The sequence below is a fragment of the Notamacropus eugenii genome, chromosome 1, assembly GCF_028372415.1.
Source record: "Notamacropus eugenii isolate mMacEug1 chromosome 1, mMacEug1.pri_v2, whole genome shotgun sequence".
Classification (NCBI taxonomy): Eukaryota; Metazoa; Chordata; class Mammalia; order Diprotodontia; family Macropodidae; genus Notamacropus; species Notamacropus eugenii.
In genome coordinates, this window is record NC_092872.1 from 169,193,544 (window position 1) to 169,212,814 (window position 19,271).

The window sequence follows — 19,271 nt, forward strand, 5'->3', positions numbered from 1 at the left end:
ATTGCCTACCATTTTGGGAAGAGGAGAGGGGAGGAAATGAGGGAGAAAAAATTGGAGCTCAAAATTTTATAAAAATGAATGCTAAAAATTGTCTTGACATGTAGTTGGGAAAATTATTATATATAAAGGAACCAGGTTAAAATAGCAACAAAAAAAAGAGAGAGAGAGAGAGAGAATATTGTAACATTGTGTACCTAAGTAAGGTACTCTAGCCAAAGTGCTTATTCTCTGTTCCTCCAAATATGCCCGCTGCTTTTTTATCTCTCTGCCTTTGTTCATGTTCTACCCTTGGGCAGCTAGGTGGTGCAGTGGATAGAGTACCAGTGCAGGAGTCAGGAGGACCTGAGTTCAAATCTCACCTCAGACACTTGACACTCACTAGCTGTGTGACCTTAGGCAAGTCACTTAACCCCAATTGCCTCATCCTGGGTCATCTCCAGTCATCCTGATAAATATCTGGTCACTGGATTCAATATCTGGTCACTGGCTCTGAAGGAGAAGTGAGGCTGGTGACCTGCACAGCCCTCCCTCACTCAAAACAAAGTCAAGTGCAAGTCATGTCATCATTTCTCTGATGGCATGGTCTTCTTTGGCAACGAAGGACAAACACATACCCTAAGGTATAAAGAGTTAGAGTTGGTTCCTATCAGAACCTAAAACTATAATTATGCCTGTCAAAGTGACGAGGACTAGAGAAATAGGGGTACAGGAACTCCAAGACCCAAGTTCCCTGCATGGCCCATCTGGAAAAGAATTCATGGACTTAAGCATTGTTGAGGTCAAGGTGGTAAAAATTTATTACACTTTTCCACAGGCAAGAGTTCTTAGGGAACCTGCAACCTTAGAGGAATATAGGCAAAGTTTATGTAGGATATTCTCTAGTAAAACATGTGCCAAATGGGATAACTAGGCAATTCAGAATGGGATTAGGGAGTAGTTAAGAAGTAGTTAGTTCTTAACGGAACATGCACTTTTAGTATCTACTTCACAGGTGCAGGTATTCTACCCAGAGTTCATCAGGAAATAGACCAAGTTTGGGCTATATGGAGGTGTGGTTTTAGGCCTGAAATGTCACTAAGTCAACTAATGGTCAAGACTAAGTAAGGAATACCAGGCTGCTCTCATCAATGTCTTGTTAGACAAGATAAATATAGGGGAGTATATGTATGTCTAAGTCTAGGATGCATATGATTGGTCAGTGAGTAATAAACGTCATCATTACCCAGTTCACAGCCAATTCAGCCAGTACACAGCTGGTTCAAACTAATAAATTCTGTATGTGTAGCTGGCTACTGTAGCAGGAAGGGAGATAACAGTTGTTGCTAGGGCAGGCTGTGTCCTTGGGTTAGGGAGAAATTGCCAGGGATGGTGTTTTGAGGCTAGGGAGAAATGTGATTTTTAGAGGGAAATGTGATTTTAGAATTGGGGCCCAAGCACAGGCACCCAAGCACCCCATCAAAAGCAAGTACCACAAAAAAAGGGACATTATACTATGAAGTGGCTGCTAAGGAGGTCATCACTGATGGTGTAGAGGAGAGAGTAAGGAGTTCACCTAGGATGTGGGAAAACATCACATTTTACCTTCATTGTGTTCATAGGTGGTTTTCTTGCCCCTAATGCAGCAATTTACCCTGTTGGGAATTAATTTGGGTGAAGAACAGATGGGGGAGGAAAGAAAGGTAGTAGAATTGCCTACCTACACTCTTGAAAGTAATTAAGAAGTGGATCTGTTTTATATGTGGATGATATATACCTCATACAGAGGTGGCCAGCCCAAGACGCTGGGACCACAAACTGGACTTCAAGGACTTGTGTTTACAGAGCTATATCAAATCTGACACATACTGATTGTGTGCTCCTAGGCAACCTCTAAATGCCCCAGGTCAAACACTAAGTAATTATCATTGTTATGAATTATAAAGTACAATAGACCGAAGTAAATGTCTAAACTCTTGATAGCTGGCAAAGATGAGACGTCACATCATGCCAACTTGGTTAAAGAAATCACTAGTTTTATATTCTTGCTCTTGGGGAAATCCAAACTCTTACTTCCCATTGTCTTCTAATTAAGTTTTATGTCTCAATAGTCTCCAATACTTTTTTTAAAACTTTCTTTCTCTTTCCTCCCCCAGACTTTGATTAAAGTTTTTCAAAACTGCACCTCTTTTTAATTCAACCTTCTACTTCTCTTTACTACTTTCTCAATCCCTCATGTCTTTATTTCACAAAGATATCTCAATCCAGCTACCAAACTACCTTTCTTTACTCCACTGAAATGTCCCCTTTCCAAATTAGTGGTGGTTTAATTATACAATACCAATTAACTGCAAAACACTACTTTTCCCTGATCAAAACTGAAACTTCAAATAAAACTTTTTCAATTTAGTTCCTTAAGAGCTTGCAAATGCACAATCAATTCTAATTCCTTTAAGGTGACTTTGCTTCTAATTTACCTAGGCAATTAGACTCTATTAAATCATTCACAGAAGGCAGAGGTAAAACAAAGACATTCTCTTAAAATGAAATTTTGCTTTTTGATTTAAATATGCCCCTTTCTTGTAGAGTCAATATTTTCAATATGTGGCTTATAAGCACCAGATAAGTTTGCAAGCTGCAAACAAAACCATTTATTTCTCCTCTTTTCTGCTTTAAGGCTTTCTTAGCATTCTCTAGTTGGTGAAATCCTCTTCTTTTCCTACTCTAAAATAAAAGTCTGTCATTCTCCAGTTAAAGAAGGGAGTAATTAAAGGGTCCAGGTACTATTTGTATGAAACTTCCACAAAGTTTTAATTAATTTTTAAATTCTAGAAGGCAGCATACTCTCCCCCCCAAAAAAAAACCTCACTAGGACATTTCAACATTTATAGAAATATTTAAACCATATTTTGGAAATTCACAGAAAAGAAGTTACATTTCAGTCACAAATTAATCTCTAAGTTTATAATGCCATAAATGTCTGCAAATGGATAAAGGATTTCCTTTTTTCTCTGTCTCTGTCTCTCTCTCCATCTCTGTCTCTCTCTCCACATATATATATATATGTGTGTGTGTGTGTGTGTGCATATATATACTACCAATTTGATCAAAATTAGGAACACAGGATATGAAACTATACCTTTTGAAAGCTTTAAAATTTTACAGTAGAAGAGTTCTAAATCTTGTCCTCATTTTCTACTGAAAGTTTGTTGGAAATGAGACAATTTAACATTGGAAGGCTTCATGATCAAAGGTACCAAATAATGGTCAGGGTCATCCAGTATAATAGGTATTGTTGTTCAGTCATTTTCAGTCATATCTGACTCTTTGTGACCCCATTTGAGGTTTTCTTGGCAAAGTTACTGCAGTGGTTTGCTACTTCTTTCTTCAGCTCATGATACAAATGAGGAAACTGAGGCAGAGTCAAGTGACTTGCCCAGGATCACATACCTAGTAAGTATCCAAGGTTGGACTTGAACTCAAGTCTTACTGACTCCCAGCCCAACACTCTATCCACTGTGCCACCTAGCTGCAAGTATAGGTTTGTCATTTAGTTTGGCAGAATTTAGCAAGTATAGCTAAACCAGTTCTTCCTGAAATTTTTTCCCAATTTGCCAACAGGAAGGAGCCTGGAATGGGTTTTGTTCTGGAACAGATCCCATGCTAACTAATGTAATCTAAGGATTACGTTAACCGCTGGCCATTACAAACAATGAACATTATGTCATCTATCGACTACTGCAACTAAGGATTGTCAGCCACTATTTATTATGACGTTTGAGGATTACATCAAGATTGTCATTATTTTGGTATGGATAAGCAACACTGACTAGAATCTCATGTCAGAACGAACATAATTCAAGAATTTAGATAGAAAGGGTGGCCAAGATGATATGGTAATCATTAAAAAAAGACAGACTATAGAACAAAAAAATACATAAATCATTAACCTCAATCTATAGGTCTCTCGATTTGGAACGTAAAAGTTCAGGACTGCATCTTTATTAGTCCTCTCACTTCCCCCTTCTCCCCTAATTTGATGAATTTAACCTATGAGCAACTGGAAAGTTCTTGAAGATGGGGGTCTGCAAAGGTTGGGTCTGGCAATCCCAGCTAGATCACCATAATTGTCGAATAAATTTTTTTCTATTGGTTCAACTAATTATTGCCAATAAAACATCACAAATTAGAGAAAAAGATTTTATTATACAATTAGAGTATGATACATCCCACCAGCAGCTGAGGAGAATGTGCGTCACAATTTGAGTAGTAGTATTTATATATTACATGAAACAAAGGAAAAAAAGATGGATGTAAATTATAGTACAACTGGTTTTAGAAATTAAAGTGTGCTTGTTAAGGAGAATGAATTGTTAGCTTCAGAAAATAGATAAGGGATGTGTCTTTTAAATGAAAGGGAACTATCTGTCAGTTTAGATCAGGCTTGCCCATCTTATGGCCTGAGGTCTGCTTCCTGCCCACCAAAGGATTTCGAGAGGTCCTCAAAAAATGTAGGGTTTCCACGGCACATTTTCCTTTTTATTCACATGACCCGCAGCAACCAACCATCATCAGTCTGTCTCTAGTCTAACCTACTGACAAGTTGTGCAGGTCTGGTCTAGATAAAGAAGGGAAGCATTCCAGAGATTGTAATTCTTTTTTTTATTAAGCAATTAGATCAATTTGCACCAATTACGGGAGAAAAGAAAATCTACGAAGGGAGCTGGCTGTTGGAGTTGTTCCTGCAGTTCATGAAGGGTTCTACACTGCAAAATGGTGAATATACAACAAAATGGAGTTCATTATATTCTCCCCATAATTCATTTTCAATACCATATAAATAAGCAATTGACAAATCTTGTCATTTCTACAGTCAAAACATTTCATATCTATGTATACATATATACACATATATACATATATGCACACGCTATATGTGTATGTGCATACGTATCCCCTTTCTTCCAGTTGTGTATATGTGTATATGTGTGTGTGCATGTGTGTGTGTATAGATTGTATGTATATATGTAGGCATGCATGTATCCCCTTCTTTCCAGTTAGACAGCCACCACCTTGATTCAGGCCCCCATCACTTCTCACCTGAACTATTGCAATGACCCCCTAATTGATTTCCCTACTTCAAATCTATCCCAAAACCAAAGTGGTTTTCTTAAGGCACAAGCCTGACTATGTTCCACCCCTTTACTCTATTAATAAATTCCAGAGGCTTCCTATTGCCTATAGGATTAAATATCATGGAGCCAAGACAATTCCATTTCCTGTCTCAGTTTCTTCACATAGCCTTCTTTGCAGGAGTCAAAAAGAGAGTCATTCTCCTAGGCAGGCTTCTTCCTGCTTTCAAGAGACCTTGTCTGATTGCAAGTAACAAAGAGATACCATTCTATCACCTGGCAGTTTCTTCTCCCAGCCTCTTCCTGACTGCAGGGGACGGAGACAGACCCCATGCATCTCTCTCTATCCCCTACCACTGCCTTCTAAATCCCTGAGAGCACTCCACCCTGAGGTCAATCCCAAGCTAAGGATGTTAACAACCTACCCAAACTCATGTTTTAATGATTAATAAACTACCACCCAGGATTATGCCGATAAATGTTTACCAAACAGTGCTCTGGGGAAAAAATGTACTCACGATACATTTTTAAATTTAATTTAGCATTTTCTCCATAATTTTGTTTAGCCTAGACCAGAGGTGGAGAACTGCTGCCTCAAGGCCATGTGGTCCTCTAAGTCCTCAAGTGTGGCCCTTTGACTGAATCCAAACTTCACAGAACAAATTCCCTCAATAAAAGGATTTGTTCTGTAAAACTTGGACTCAGTCAAAAGGCTTCACCCAAATACCTAAAAGCCTCATGTGGCCTTGAGGCCACAGGTTCCCTACCCCTGGACAATCAACAAAACAATAAAGTCTAGAAATCAACAAAATAATAAATCAAGCCCTGATTTGTAATGGTTTGCAGATTTCTGAAGCGTATATGCTCACACTGAATATCAGCACTACTCTCTCATACAAGCTGTCTCTAGCACACCACTGCTCCTATGTGTCATACTTTCTTTTATAGATCCTAAACCCTTCCACACCATCATTATTCAAACTTTGCTCTCTATCCTCCACTGACCCCTGCCATTATTCCTATACCCTTCCACCCAGACCCCCAATATCCCATTCTAAAGTTACCCATCTTTTCTATTGCACTGCCTTTAATACTTAATTCATAGGTAACAAATTTGATTTCATCTTAAATCTTTTCCTTTCCAATTCCTTTCACCTTCTGGCTTTCACTGAGACCTGATTCCTTCCCAATGACAGCCTTCCTGGCCACCCTTTTCAGCATGAGATGCACTCTCACTTATTCCCTAACTCCCTGGTAGAAGTGGGGAAGTTGGAATACTCCTTGTTCCCCACTGCCACTTACATGCTGAACCCCTACCACCATCACACAGTAACCTCTCTTCCTTTGTGGTTCTCTCAATCCATTCTACCACCCAATCAAAATTCTGGTAGTTGCTGTTGTCAACTGACCTCCAGTGCAGTTCCCTTCTTTCCTCAATGAGTTCAGTGCCTGAATCACAGGCTTTCTCTCCTCTCCAACTCCAGCCCTCACACTAAGGGACTTCAGTATATGTATTGCTACTACCTCAAACACCTAACCTCCAAGTTCCTCAATTTCCTCATTTCCCGTAACCTCCACCCCACCTTGGTTACAAACAAGGAAGGTCATACCCTTGTTCTTGCCATCACTCATAAATAAGCCACTCACATGTTCATGAACTCTGAAATTTCCTTAACTGATTATACTCTATTATCGTTGCACCTTTCCATCTGCCTTGAAACCCCAAATGTTGTTCTTGTCCTCACTGTGACTTCTAATCCCCCAATTCCTCAGTTCTTTCCCAGGACATCACCTGTGCACTGACTACACTTTCCTTCCCTCCCTACCTTGACCCGTTGGTGAATCTTGACTTCTCCTGCTTCTCCTCCTACCTGTCTGTTCTTTCCCAGTCTCTTTTGTTGGATCATCATCCAAGTCATGTTCTATCTTCTTCAGCAAATTGTTCCTTCTATCATTTTCTGATTTATCTTCAATCTCTGTCTACTAACTGGTTTCCTAATGCCCACAAAAATGCTCATGTCTACCTCATCCTCAAAAAACCCTCCCTTGAGCCATCCATCCCTGCTATCATTCTGTATCTCTCTTCTCTTTTGTGGCTAAATTTCTTGAGAAGTCCATCTACAACTGATGCCTCCACTTCCTTTCCTTTTATTCTCTTTTTGACTGTCTACCTACTGGCTTTTGACTTTATTCAACTGAAACTTCTCTCTCCAGTCACCAATGATATCTTAAATTGCCAAATCTAACAGTATTTTTTTAAATTATCATCCTTCTTGACCTCTGTAGTCTTTGACATTTTTATTATCCTCTTCTCTTTTAAACTCTATTCTCTCTAAGTTTCTATGACACAGATCTATCTTGGTTCTCCTCCTACCTATCTGACTGCTCCTTCTCAGTCTCCTTTGCTGGATCATCATCCAGATGATGCCCATTAACCATGGGTGTCCCTCAAAGTTCTGTCTTGGACCCTCTTCTTCTTCTATACTGTTTCACTTGGTGATCTCATCAGCTGCCATGTATTCAACTATCAACTTTATGCAGATAATCTTCAGATTTATTGTCCAGTCATAACCTCTTTCCTGACCTCCAGTCCCAAATCTCCAACTATCTATTGGACATCTCAAACTAGATGTCTTATAGACATCTTGAACTTAACATGTCCAAAACTGAACTAATTATATTCCTATCCCCCAAACCTCCTGTCTTCTTAGATTCCTTATTACTTGTAAAGGGTACCACCATCTTCCCAGGCACGCATGTTTGCAACCTTAGGTGTTATCTGTGACTCGTCACTCTCTCTCATTTCCCTATATTTAATCAGCTGCCAAGTCCTTTTGTTTCTAACCTTAACATCTCTCACATATGCCCTCTTCTCTCCTCTGGTACAACAATCACTATGGTGCAGGCCCTAATTACCTCATTCTTGAATTACTTCAATAGCCTACTTCAATAGGTTGGTCTCCCTAATTCAAGTCTCTTCTCACTCCAGTCCATTCTCCATTCAGCTGTCAAACTGATCTTCCTATGGTATAAGTTTGACCATGTCACCATACTATTCAATAAATTGCAGTAACTCCCTCTCACCTCCAGGATCAAATATAAAATCCTCTCTGTTTAGTATTCAAAACTCCTACCTTTTCAGCCTTCTTATGCCTTACTCCCCTCCATGAACTTTGGAGTCCCATGACACTGACCTCTTTGCACATGACACTCCATTTTTCAACTCCATGCTTTTTCATTGGCTGTCCACCATGCTGGGAATTCTCTTCCTCCTCATTTCTGCCTCCTAGTTTTCCTGGCTTCATTCAAATCTCAGTTAAATCCCTTCTACAATAAGGCTTTCCTAATCCTTAATCTTAGTGTCTTTCCTCTGTGATTATCTCCAATTTATCTTGTATATAAGTTGTTGTACATAATTGTTTGCATGTCATCTCCCCCATTAGAGTGTGAGCTCCTTGAGAATATGAACTATCTTTTGCCTTTCTTTGTATCCCCAGAAGTTAGAAGAATGTCTGGAATTTAGTGGGTGTTTAAAAAACATTTATTGACTGATTGAAATATCAAAATATCTATTTGGGATTTAAAGCCCTTCACAACCTGGTAACAGTCTACCTTTCCAGCCTTGGAAATTATTCCCACTTCTTGCTCTCTTTGGTTCGGTGGAACTGACCTTTTTACTGTTCCTCATAGTTATATAAAAACACAACTTAAATAGAGAAACCTAAATAAGAAATTAAGGTATAATACCATTCATTAAGCAGAAACCATGTAAAGAAAAAACAGATTTATAATGAAAACTTTCTGTTGAATTGAAATCAGAGACAATTCACTTTTGCTTGTCTTTTCATTGCATAATAGAAAATATTACAACATGACTTCTGAAAAGCTGTCCTAGTCACTGAATGTTATGACATATTTGTTGATTACATTGTGTGTCTTTCAAGAAGTATCTAAAAATAAATTCACCAGCTTGGCTAGTTACATTGCTCAAACTGAAGAGAAATAAAATATAACGAGCTATTAAAGTACACAGCAAAGCAGGTGATCTCATTCATTGTAAACACTGTGTGTTGTCCTTGGATAGGAGACCTGATGTAGCTATGTCTTAATGACTGCCTCAACCTTGCTGTTTTAGGAGTTACCAGGAAGGTTGTGAGCTCTCTCTAAAGGAAGAAGAATGGATTTATAGTGAAAACTTTCTGTTGAGTTGAAATCAGAGACAGTTCACTTTTGCCTATTTTTTCATTGTGTAATGGAAAATATTACATGACTCCTGCTGAAAAGCTATTATATTCACTGAATGTTAGGATTTATTATTTGTTGGTTATATTGTGTAGCTTTCAGTAAAGAAATATCCAAAGAGGCTCTCCACAAGCGGCAGGTCAGAGGGTGGCAGCCCCTCTGCCACCACCACTGAGCCCCTCGATAGGGTAGGAAGCTCCTTTATCCCCATCATTAGGTAGATGGCACTAGGATCATTACACCAATACTCTTAAATTAGAAAAATGAAGAAAATTAAGACTCGGAGATGAAATGAATTTCCCAAGGTCATACAACTATCCTATGCCTGCATCAGAAAAAAGAGAAACACAAGAACAGCAAATCAATTCACTTTGTTGAAAATGATGGCACAACCTCAGAAAGGTTGTCTAAGAAAAGATTTACTAAAAGCGATGAGAAATCAACCAAAGGAATTGATACATGATCAAAAATAACATCTGGATGATGCTAAATATGTTGCCTTGCTTTTATTACAAGATACTGAAATGCAGCATGTCTATTCCTTTACAACATTTATGAGGAATAAGAATCTTGATAAATTTATCATGGCATTTTTATACTACTTATCTCATTATCTTGAAAAACTTTGATTGGAAAAGAAGCCCAAAAGCTACATGGCAGGCCATACAGAGGAAAAGGAGATGAAATTAGTTATAGAGAGGTATATGTAAGAAAGATTTTGTTATCCTTCTTAGAATTAGTTTCTCAGAATCCATGGTTATGGGAATATCTAGTTCCCAGGTATTAGATAACTCCCAGAATAGCCCCAAGGACTCGAGATAGTAGTTTCCAGAATCATAATGACAGACAGTCCTACTGAGTCTGTGCTGTGAGATAAGGGGTGACATAATGTAATATTTATTCCGCTTGCACAGAATGATGCTATTGCTAAAGTTAACCTGTGAGTTTAACGTTGGCAATGTACCTTCTTTGTCTGTTGTCCTGCAAAGCAGGTGGGTGAGTGGGGGGAAATCACAAGTAAAACCCATGGGAGAATCCACAGGGAACTCATAGGGGAATCTATGTGTGCCTCAGCTGGTTCCCACTGAGGCTTGAGAAGTGCACAAGCTGTGCCTGTCTTGATTGATCCCATTGAGACATAGGGGTAGTTGCCCCCCTTTCTCACTGGCCCCTGCGAGAACAGTGATTAGGGAATGCCATAGGAGCTGGTTCTCCCACAACCTTTTGAGAAGACTAGACTAGAATAAAGCTATCTGCCTGTCTGCCCAGATCAAGAGTGAACTTATTAGAGGCTGAAGTACAAAAGCTCCAGTGCCTCCTGTGTGTTATCTGTGAAACAAGCAGTACAGAAATACCTTGCCCTGAAGTATCGAATCCTTGTTTTGGGTTTCAGAATGCTTGACAAGCATCATATAGTCTGTGGAAAAGAAAAAGTTTCAGGTATACAAAAAGACTGGAAGTTCTTTGAGGTCTTCTTCACCTTCTGTACATATGTAGCTTGGGTAGTATTCTTGATGAGGTTTGCGGTGATAAGAATCCCAAGAATGTCATGGTACAAGGTGGAGTTGCCTGGAACAAATTCATGCACTCAAGCAATCTCTTAGCCAAGTGGTAAAGTTTATTGTAACACTTAACAAAGTGGGCAAGGGTTCTTAGGGAATCTGCAAGCTAGTAAGGATGGTGCTGGGACTTATATGGAAAAGGGACAGGGGAAAGAAATGCCAAGGATGCTAATTAGGTAATCTAAGGACTTCTAAGGAAGGGGTCCAGGTATCTTTGGGAGTAGGCACCTATAATCTATGGATGGGAAAATTAGGGAAGTCATCAGAGATAACTTTGCTGATACCAGACATTGAGGGAGAAAAGACAGTTTTTGTTTAATTGCCAGAGGGCATGGTCCTTGGGGATCTGGCTCCAAAGACAGAACTTGGGTCAGTATCCCTATGTCTGTTCTGATAAAGGAATCACAGAGTAAGGCCTGCAACAAAGGAAAATTTTCTCCCAGAGCAAGGGCCTACTGGATGGCTTCCAAAGACATGGTCTTAGGGCTGGGATTCAAGCACAAGCACCTCATCCTTCTGACGTGAGTACCCAACAGAGACTGATGAAGAAATAGGTAGGCTCTTTTGTACTAAGATGTTCAACGGTGCAAGAAAGAGGTAGGAGGATGAAGAACGCCGTGAGAAAAGAGAAGACCAATTTTTGTGCAGTTCAGGAGAATGATGGCCAAGCATCTAGCAACAAAAACAACTATGCATATGCATCCTCCAGCCTTATCCACTCTTCTGCTCAAAAGTTGGGGATGTTTAAAAGGCCCCTTCAATAATCCAACTAAAAAGAATTGTTCAGCCATAACTCAATCACAGTTTTCAGTAACTGGCATCTTAGGGGAATCCTGAAGTCTGTTCAACACCTCCTATACCCGCTTCCTCAATGAATAAGAACTTAACCCAGAGCCTACAAAAAGACATGCTTCCCTTGGCAAAATAATGCCAAGGAGACATTGGAGTTAGGTATGAAAGTACTAGTTCCTCCAGGAATATTAAGCAACCTCTACTGTTCCTTTCTATAATTCATTTCCAGTAGAAGTAAACTATTTTGATTTGCTAACTTCAAGTATGTAACTCTGATGCTGTCTCCTTATTTTCATAATCTTCAGATTAACAAAAGTTTTTTAAACTTAGGTGTCTAAGAACTACAGTTTATAAGATAATGCTTTTAAGAATGTGCCAGAAAAAGAAAGCAAATTTCTGACTAGAAGAACTAGGGGAAAGTTTTGGAAGGTAATTGAGGTTGGTTTATTTAACCTAATGTTTCAAGAATTTTATAAGCTATTTGTTGACTTTCATAACTATTTTATGATCATTTAGAGTAACACATTTGGAAGTTTGATAAATAGTCATAATGATAAGGGTAATTTTGTTATGGTTTCACAGTGAGTAATTTCTTTTGAAGATATGTTTTGTTTCTTTTGAATAAAATTGTTGAATTATTAAATATGCTAAAATAGACTAATTTTTAATAGTAAAATTACTTTTCTAGATCATACCTTTGCTTGAAGTAGTTGTTTTGTGGAGGAAATAAACATTATCCAATTTAAAGACTTGGAGTATATTTCATTCAATCATTAAATATTTATTGCATCAAAAAAAGTATCTAAAAATAAATTCACTCTGCTTGACTTTTGACTCCAGGAAATAACATGCCCACTCCATTTCATCCTCTCAACCGCTGGATAGTTGATCACCTAAAATCTCAACACCACAAAGAATGACTCAAGTTTTGATAGTCTATACCTTTTCAACTCACTGTCAGTTGCCACCCCCGCCCTGATCAGAAAGCTGGAGGACATAGCACTAAACGCATGAAACAACCTTTCTGATAACTCTATTTTCCATCAGCCCCTCTATCTGATTTCTATTCCATGGAAAATATGTCCCCATGTTAGATAACCCCTAGTCTCTCCCCATATACACTTTTCTTCCAGCTTTAGATTATAAATTCCTTGATAGCAGGAACTCTTTTTCTTATTTGTATACTAAGTGCTAAGTAGAGTGCCTGACACATAGTAGGCATTTAATAAATTATTGAATTGAAAAATTAGAGTAAGAATGTTTCTTTAACAATTGTAAAAGTATTTGATCAACTCCTTTTCTTTCCTGCCCTTGAATAGGGAATGCTTTTCATACCAATTATAAATCCTCCCAGTTGCATCCCAAATACTCCTTCAAAAACATTCCCTTTTATCTCTGTTTGATTCCCTTCCTCTCTCCCTCTCACTTCTTGAAATGTGTTACTTAGATATCCTAAACTGCCACAGAAAATTGGTGATTGGCTGTATACAATGTCTGAAAATTTATTTTAAAAAAAGAATCTGTACTCTAAGAAGCTGAAAGTGCTACCAACAAGCAAATTTGCTTTGCATGCTAATAAAGCGTTTTCTTTTCAATTTGGCAACTCAAGTTATTCGATGCCAGTGAATGCAGCTGGTGGATGAGTTTCTCCCTGGTTTCTCTAGAAAGTCAGGCTGATAAGTTCCCCCACAAAATTAACTGAATATTTTAATTTCTAACAGAGAATTATTATCTACAAGTACTCTCCACCCCTCAGGACATACACAGAGATTTAAAACACAATAATGAAGTATACTCAATGTGTCTCCTCAATTAGAATGTGAGCTCCTTTCCAGTGGGGATTTTTTCATTCATTCTACTTCTATCCACAGTGCCTAGCTTACAATAGGTATATAATAGATGTCCATTGATTTATTTGTCTTACTAATTAATGTTATGTTTTATAAAACATTAACAACATTTTAGTGAGAGTAAAAAGTTTTTATCATTAATAAATCTACCTTTTCTACCTCTTAAATTTGTCACTTTCTTGCACTCTATGATCCAACCAAACTTTTTTTCATTAAAAATTGCTTAATTCATTTTTATCTCATCCTTTTAAAGTTCCCATTTTGTGTTTTATAACATGCACAATATCAGCACAGACGTTAATAGATTTGTCAATAAATATACTTAGATTTAGAATTAAAATGTAATTTTAGAATTTAAGCTTTTTGAGAGCAAGACTAAATTTTTATTTTTTTGTATCACCCATGCTTAGCATCGCACATAGTAAATTTTGTTGTTTAGTCGCTTCGGTTATGTCCTACTCTTTGTGACCCCATTTGGGATTTCTTGGCAAAGATACTAGAGTGGTTTCCAGCTCATTTTACAGATGAGGAAACAAAGACAGAGTTAAGTGACTTGCCCAGGGTCACATAATTACTAAGCTTCTGAAGATAGATTTAAACTCAAGAAGAGTCTTCCTAACTTTAGCTCTGACATTCTATCCAATTCACCACCTGGCTACCTTGAATACCACTAAGGAAAACCAAATGAGTTTTCAAAAATTCAAATCTATACTCTCATTGCATTCATATAAGAATGCTGCTGAATCATGGTAAATGGTACTTAATAAATGCTGATTGATGGATTGAAAGTGCATATCCAAAAACTTTACTCATATGAGCTCACTTTCAAAAAAAGGTTTGGAGACCATTGTCCTGCACCAATAAAATTTCAACTCCAGTCCAAAAGAAAATGATCAGCCTAATCAAAGAATCTTAGGGACAGAAAGCTGGACTTGAAATCAGCAAGACATAGGTTAAGTCTTGTCTCCATAATCAATTGAGGCAGCGAGGTGGTACAGTGGATACTGGGCTTGGAGTCAAGCCTTAGTAGCTGTGTGACCCTGGGCAAGTCATTCCACCCCTGTTCACCCCCATTCCTCATCTGTAAAATGTGGATATACTGAAGAAGGAAATGGCAAATCATTCTGGCATCTGTGCCAAGACAACCTCTTGAATAAAAGTCCTTGGAGTCACATAGAGTCAGACACAACTGAACAACAGCCACCATAACTGACAGGCTGGGTGACCAAATGATTCTCAAGTCTGACCATGTCCTGTCTTCTCCCGTTCAATAAACTAGAAACATTCCCATTGCCATCTAGGATCAAATATAAAGTTCCTGGCTCTTTAAAACTCTTTCCAACCTCACCTCCTTCCTACCTTTTCAATTTTCTTACAAGATCTAGATGCATTACTTGCTAATTTTTCCTACCTCACATAGCTTTGCTTTTGGACAGCTTGTGGCTGTCCCCTATGGCAGAAATTCTCTCTCTCTCTCTCTCTTCCTCTCCATCTCTCAATTTCCTTGGCTTTCTTCAAGTCAGCTCAAATCCCACCTCTGAAGGAAGCCTTGCCAGATTTCCCAAGCTGTTAGGTCCCTCTTCTCCCAGATCACCTCCCATTTATTATAATAGACATACTGTCTATTATGTACCTAGTTTCATTTTGTCCCCCATTAAAATGTAACCTCCTTGTAGGCAGAGACAATTCATGCCTTTTTTCCTGGCACTTTGCTGACTGCTAATCCTGATGCCTTGTCTTTGTATAAGTCAATAAGCATTTATTAAGCACTTACTATATGCCAGACACCATGACCGTAGTTGTTCAAACAAAGTTCAGCAAAACTAACCGGCCCCACAACCTGTCCTGACATTGTGAAATATTGTGAAATATTCCATACTCATGGTCTCCCATCTCTCCTGTATGAGAAAACAGCTTGTCTTCATCCCTTCTCCTGACCAGGGCTGTTCATGTTAACTACAGGGTCCTGTTTGCTTCATTGTTTCTTCCCTTACATTACACAGTAACATAGTTTTGGTTACAGTTTATTCCGATTGACGTAACACCACTCCTCCCTCCTCCCCTACAAAAAATACGCACGCGCACGTACACCACGCACGCACGCACTCACACGTCCTCATAACTCCACCCCTCTCCCTCCCACCAGTCTTTAAATTTTAAACTCAAAATTCAAGCCAATGAGCACACAGCGTCTTCCGAAATGACCCCGCCCCTGTGTAAACGTCACGGGACTGGCCCAATCAGAGTTGAATTTCTCTTCCAAGCTCTTCCGGTTAGCGTCAAGAGGGGGCGTTGCTCCTTTGATCTACGTAAGGAAGAAGCCAATAGAAAGAGAATGTAGTTCGGGGCCGAGCGGGAGCCCGGAGCTTCCTCGGCCAATGGGAGCATCTCGTAGGAGCGCGGGAGGCATTTGACTAAGGAAAGAAGAGAATGGCGGTGGCCTTGTGGGCAGAGAGGCTCGAGCCCAGGTTTTAACCAGGGAAAAGACAGAGAAGCGCCTTGTAGGACCACGAGAGCCGCGGAGGAGTGCTGTGTGTGGGGAAAGCGGGGCGCACGGCCTCGGGCCCTCTGACTGGAGGAGTACGAGCTCGAGTCCCCGGAGTTGGAAAACTGGAAGAGGGGCTTGGAGGAGGCGGGGCGGCCCGGGGCGCGCGGCGTTGACCCTCGGCGGGGCGGCCCGGGGCGCGCGGCGCTGACCCCCGAGGGGTGCGCGGGCCCCTCTCAGGCGACATGACCTGCTGTCACAACGTGCTGCTGCTGCTGGACACCGCCGGTGCCTCCAGGAAGAGCCACGTCCAGCTGGTCGCCCTGCGGGTCCTGAACTACCTGAGCTGCCGTTTCGGCCTGGGCAGGGTCCGCTGGGGTTTCCGGTTCTTCGACTCTCAGGGGGCCCTGAGCCGGCTGTCGCAGGTTTCCGATTTCCGCGAGCTGGGGCCCAGCAGCTGGGAAGACTTCGAGGAAGAACTGGAGGCCAGGTTCGGGGATCGGGCCCAGCGACCTCACCTGCCAGGCCCAGACACCAGGGCCACCCACATCCAGAAGGTTCTGACGGGAACCCTGCTGGATTACCCGTGGGACCGGCCCGATATCTCCTCGCCTACGAAGCCCTTCTTGAGGAGCAGCAGGCGACGATTGCTGGGGTCCCCCGAGGAGCCTGGGGGGGCTGATGCCGACCTCAGGGGCTTGATGAATGCCGTTTTCCTCTTTTCCCCATGCCCTCATTCCCAAAGGGAACTGCTGCAGTTTGTGTCCAGGAGTGATGCCCATTCCCAGCACCTGCCACCCACCACCCAGGTGGTCATGGAAAAGCTATTGCCCAAGAGAGTCCAGGAAATTCTGATGGGCAGAAAGATATCTCTTTATTGGGTGGACATTACTGAAACGTCTAAGGTAGGATTGTTACACAGAAGGACGTGCCTGTGGGTGCAAACAAAATGAAGCTTTTGTTCAGTGCCTTAAAGTCAAGGACCATAAACTTTGGGACTGGAAATAGCTAGGTCGGCCGTTTCATTTTATATATTTAAGCAAACAGACCCAAAGAGAAAAAGAGACTTGCCCGACATTATAGAGTTAGTGCAGGGGTCCCAAGTCCTCTGACTCCAAATGTAATGTTCTTTTCTTTAAGCAAGAGGCCTCTCTCCTTAAGTAGAAATAAATTACTCATTCTGGTCGTTTATAAAGCAGAAACACTCCCTGTGTGTTTCACCCTTATTAAGTATCAGTAGAGGTTCCTTTTTTACATTTACAGTATATGTAGTGTGCCTTTGTTTTTCTTCTTTGAACTCTGCTTTACACTAAAGAGTTGTGTGACCTTGGACAAGTAACTTTCTTTGGACTTGGTTCTTCTTTGAAATGACTTTATTTGGTATCTCCTACTTCATATTTCTGGTAGCACTTGCGCTTTCCTTTCCGTATACCAAAACTTTCTGTCAAAAAACTTTTTTCAAATTTGTTAGCATGGAAGTACTTCTTTCATCAGCACATCTTAATCTATAATTGTCCCAGTAGATACCATTTAAAGTCAGGTATTTCTGCTTCTCTATCCACTGAATTATGCTGCCTCTGCCATATATAGAGTAGGTGCTTAATCGAGGTTGAATCAATTTCAAAATTGGTAAGATCACACCAATTATATCATTGTGTTCTTCCCACAGATGCCAAAGAAATGTTTGCTTGATGAACTCAAATCTTGACATTTGATGGACTTCCCAATGCTCATGCCGTCTCTCCTTGAGTCATTCTCATGTGAATGCACTCCACCATCTCAAATTTTCGTAGCTCTTTTGTCTCGGTCTCTTCTTTGCATTTATTAGATTTTGCTTCTGTAGTCGTTGTGTATGCATCTTATATTCCCTTTGATTAGTAGGGTAACTAGCTCATTGTTCTTGAACTTGTAGAACATTGCATTTGGAGCCCAAAGACCTGACTTTAAATCCTGTGTGTTGTTGAGCAGATTACTTAACTTTTCAATTTTGTAATCTGTAAAATGAGACGATTGAAATAAACGTCTTACAAGTTTCCTTCTGGTTCTAAAGCTTATGATCCTTTTACATTGTATGCTCCTTGAGAGTGGGGAATCTTCTTATTCTTTATACCCCCTGAATGTAGAATACAGTAAGAGTTAATTAAGAATATATGATCTGTAGGAGTGCCCTTCACCAGCTGATCTCAGCAAGATTAGTTTAGTGATAAATTTTAGCGAGGCAACATAGTTTGGTGACTAAGGATGTGACCTCAGTGGGTTCAGATTCAGCCTCTGACATATTTCTGTCAGAGGACAAATCATTTGAGAGACCCTGAGCAAGTCATTTAATTACTTAGTGCTTTAGCTAACTCTCTAAGATTATAAATTGCAAGGAAAGGCTAACTTGCATTTTCTTCATCTGTGAGTTCATTTCTACCACTGAAATCACAGATCCCCGTTCCTCTCCCTGACTCGGAGAAGGTAAATGACTTGTACCTAGCACATGGTAAGATTTAATAAATGCTTAATGATTTGTTAAACTCTCCCTAAAACAAACTCTTAAGGTATGGCCAATATATTGGTTCTGCCTCCCTGTACTTTGTTACAAAGGATCGTTCTTATGGGCATGGATATTTGGGAAATGACATTGATTTTAAAAAATAATAATAAAGCATCAATAAAATATTTTCAAAGAACTTTCAAGTATTTCTAAATCCATTTATTCTAGAATTTTATTGTGTTTCTTGCTGCTTGGAAAAAGGTAAACCATTTGGGACCCTGGAAACAGTTTTTTGTGGCTATTCAAGTATCTTGTTTTATTTTTTGGTACAAGTACCATGTATTTTTTTTTTTTAATCTTGACCTATTGCAAGTCATGGCCCTCACTGAACTTGAGTCAAAAGACAGGGCAAATTGGGCATCCTATAAACATTGTATCACTTCTATTTTTTTTTTATTGGGGAAGTATTGTTTTCTTTATACGAAATAGGAAAGATCTTTTATTGGTCTGTTTAAACATATATCATTAAAATAAAAACCACCTATGTACAGTGCTTAATACAGTGTTAATGACTGTATATCATGTCATCTCTAACTGAAGAGCAGTAAAAATTTCTTAACTTTCTTATGACCAGAACTGGATTTAAGTTTCAGGTTAAGCCAATTAACTGCACAAAATTTTCATTTGGTTATGTGGGCTTTCTAGTAACTCTATTCTGTGTCATAAAAAGCTGCATGAAATACTTTATTCCCT

At 39.6% G+C, this 19,271-nt stretch overlaps 1 protein-coding gene and 1 pseudogene across 2 annotated transcripts in view; both read left to right on the forward strand.

The window, feature by feature from the left end:
* Positions 1 to 10,308: 10,308 nt before the first annotated feature.
* LOC140509878 (protein phosphatase 1 regulatory subunit 36 pseudogene) lies at positions 10,309 to 11,922 on the forward strand (annotated as a pseudogene).
* Positions 11,923 to 15,908: 3,986 nt separating this feature from the next.
* Positions 15,909 to 19,271, forward strand: part of TICRR (TOPBP1 interacting checkpoint and replication regulator) — a 38,010-nt gene continuing 34,647 nt past the window's right edge. For both annotated transcript variants that reach the window (XM_072618144.1, XM_072618155.1), the window contains exon 1: positions 15,909 to 16,944. In XM_072618144.1, the coding sequence (XP_072474245.1) occupies positions 16,285 to 16,944 (660 nt within the window). In that variant the 5' untranslated portion in view covers positions 15,909 to 16,284. The remainder of the gene's footprint in view (positions 16,945 to 19,271) is intronic.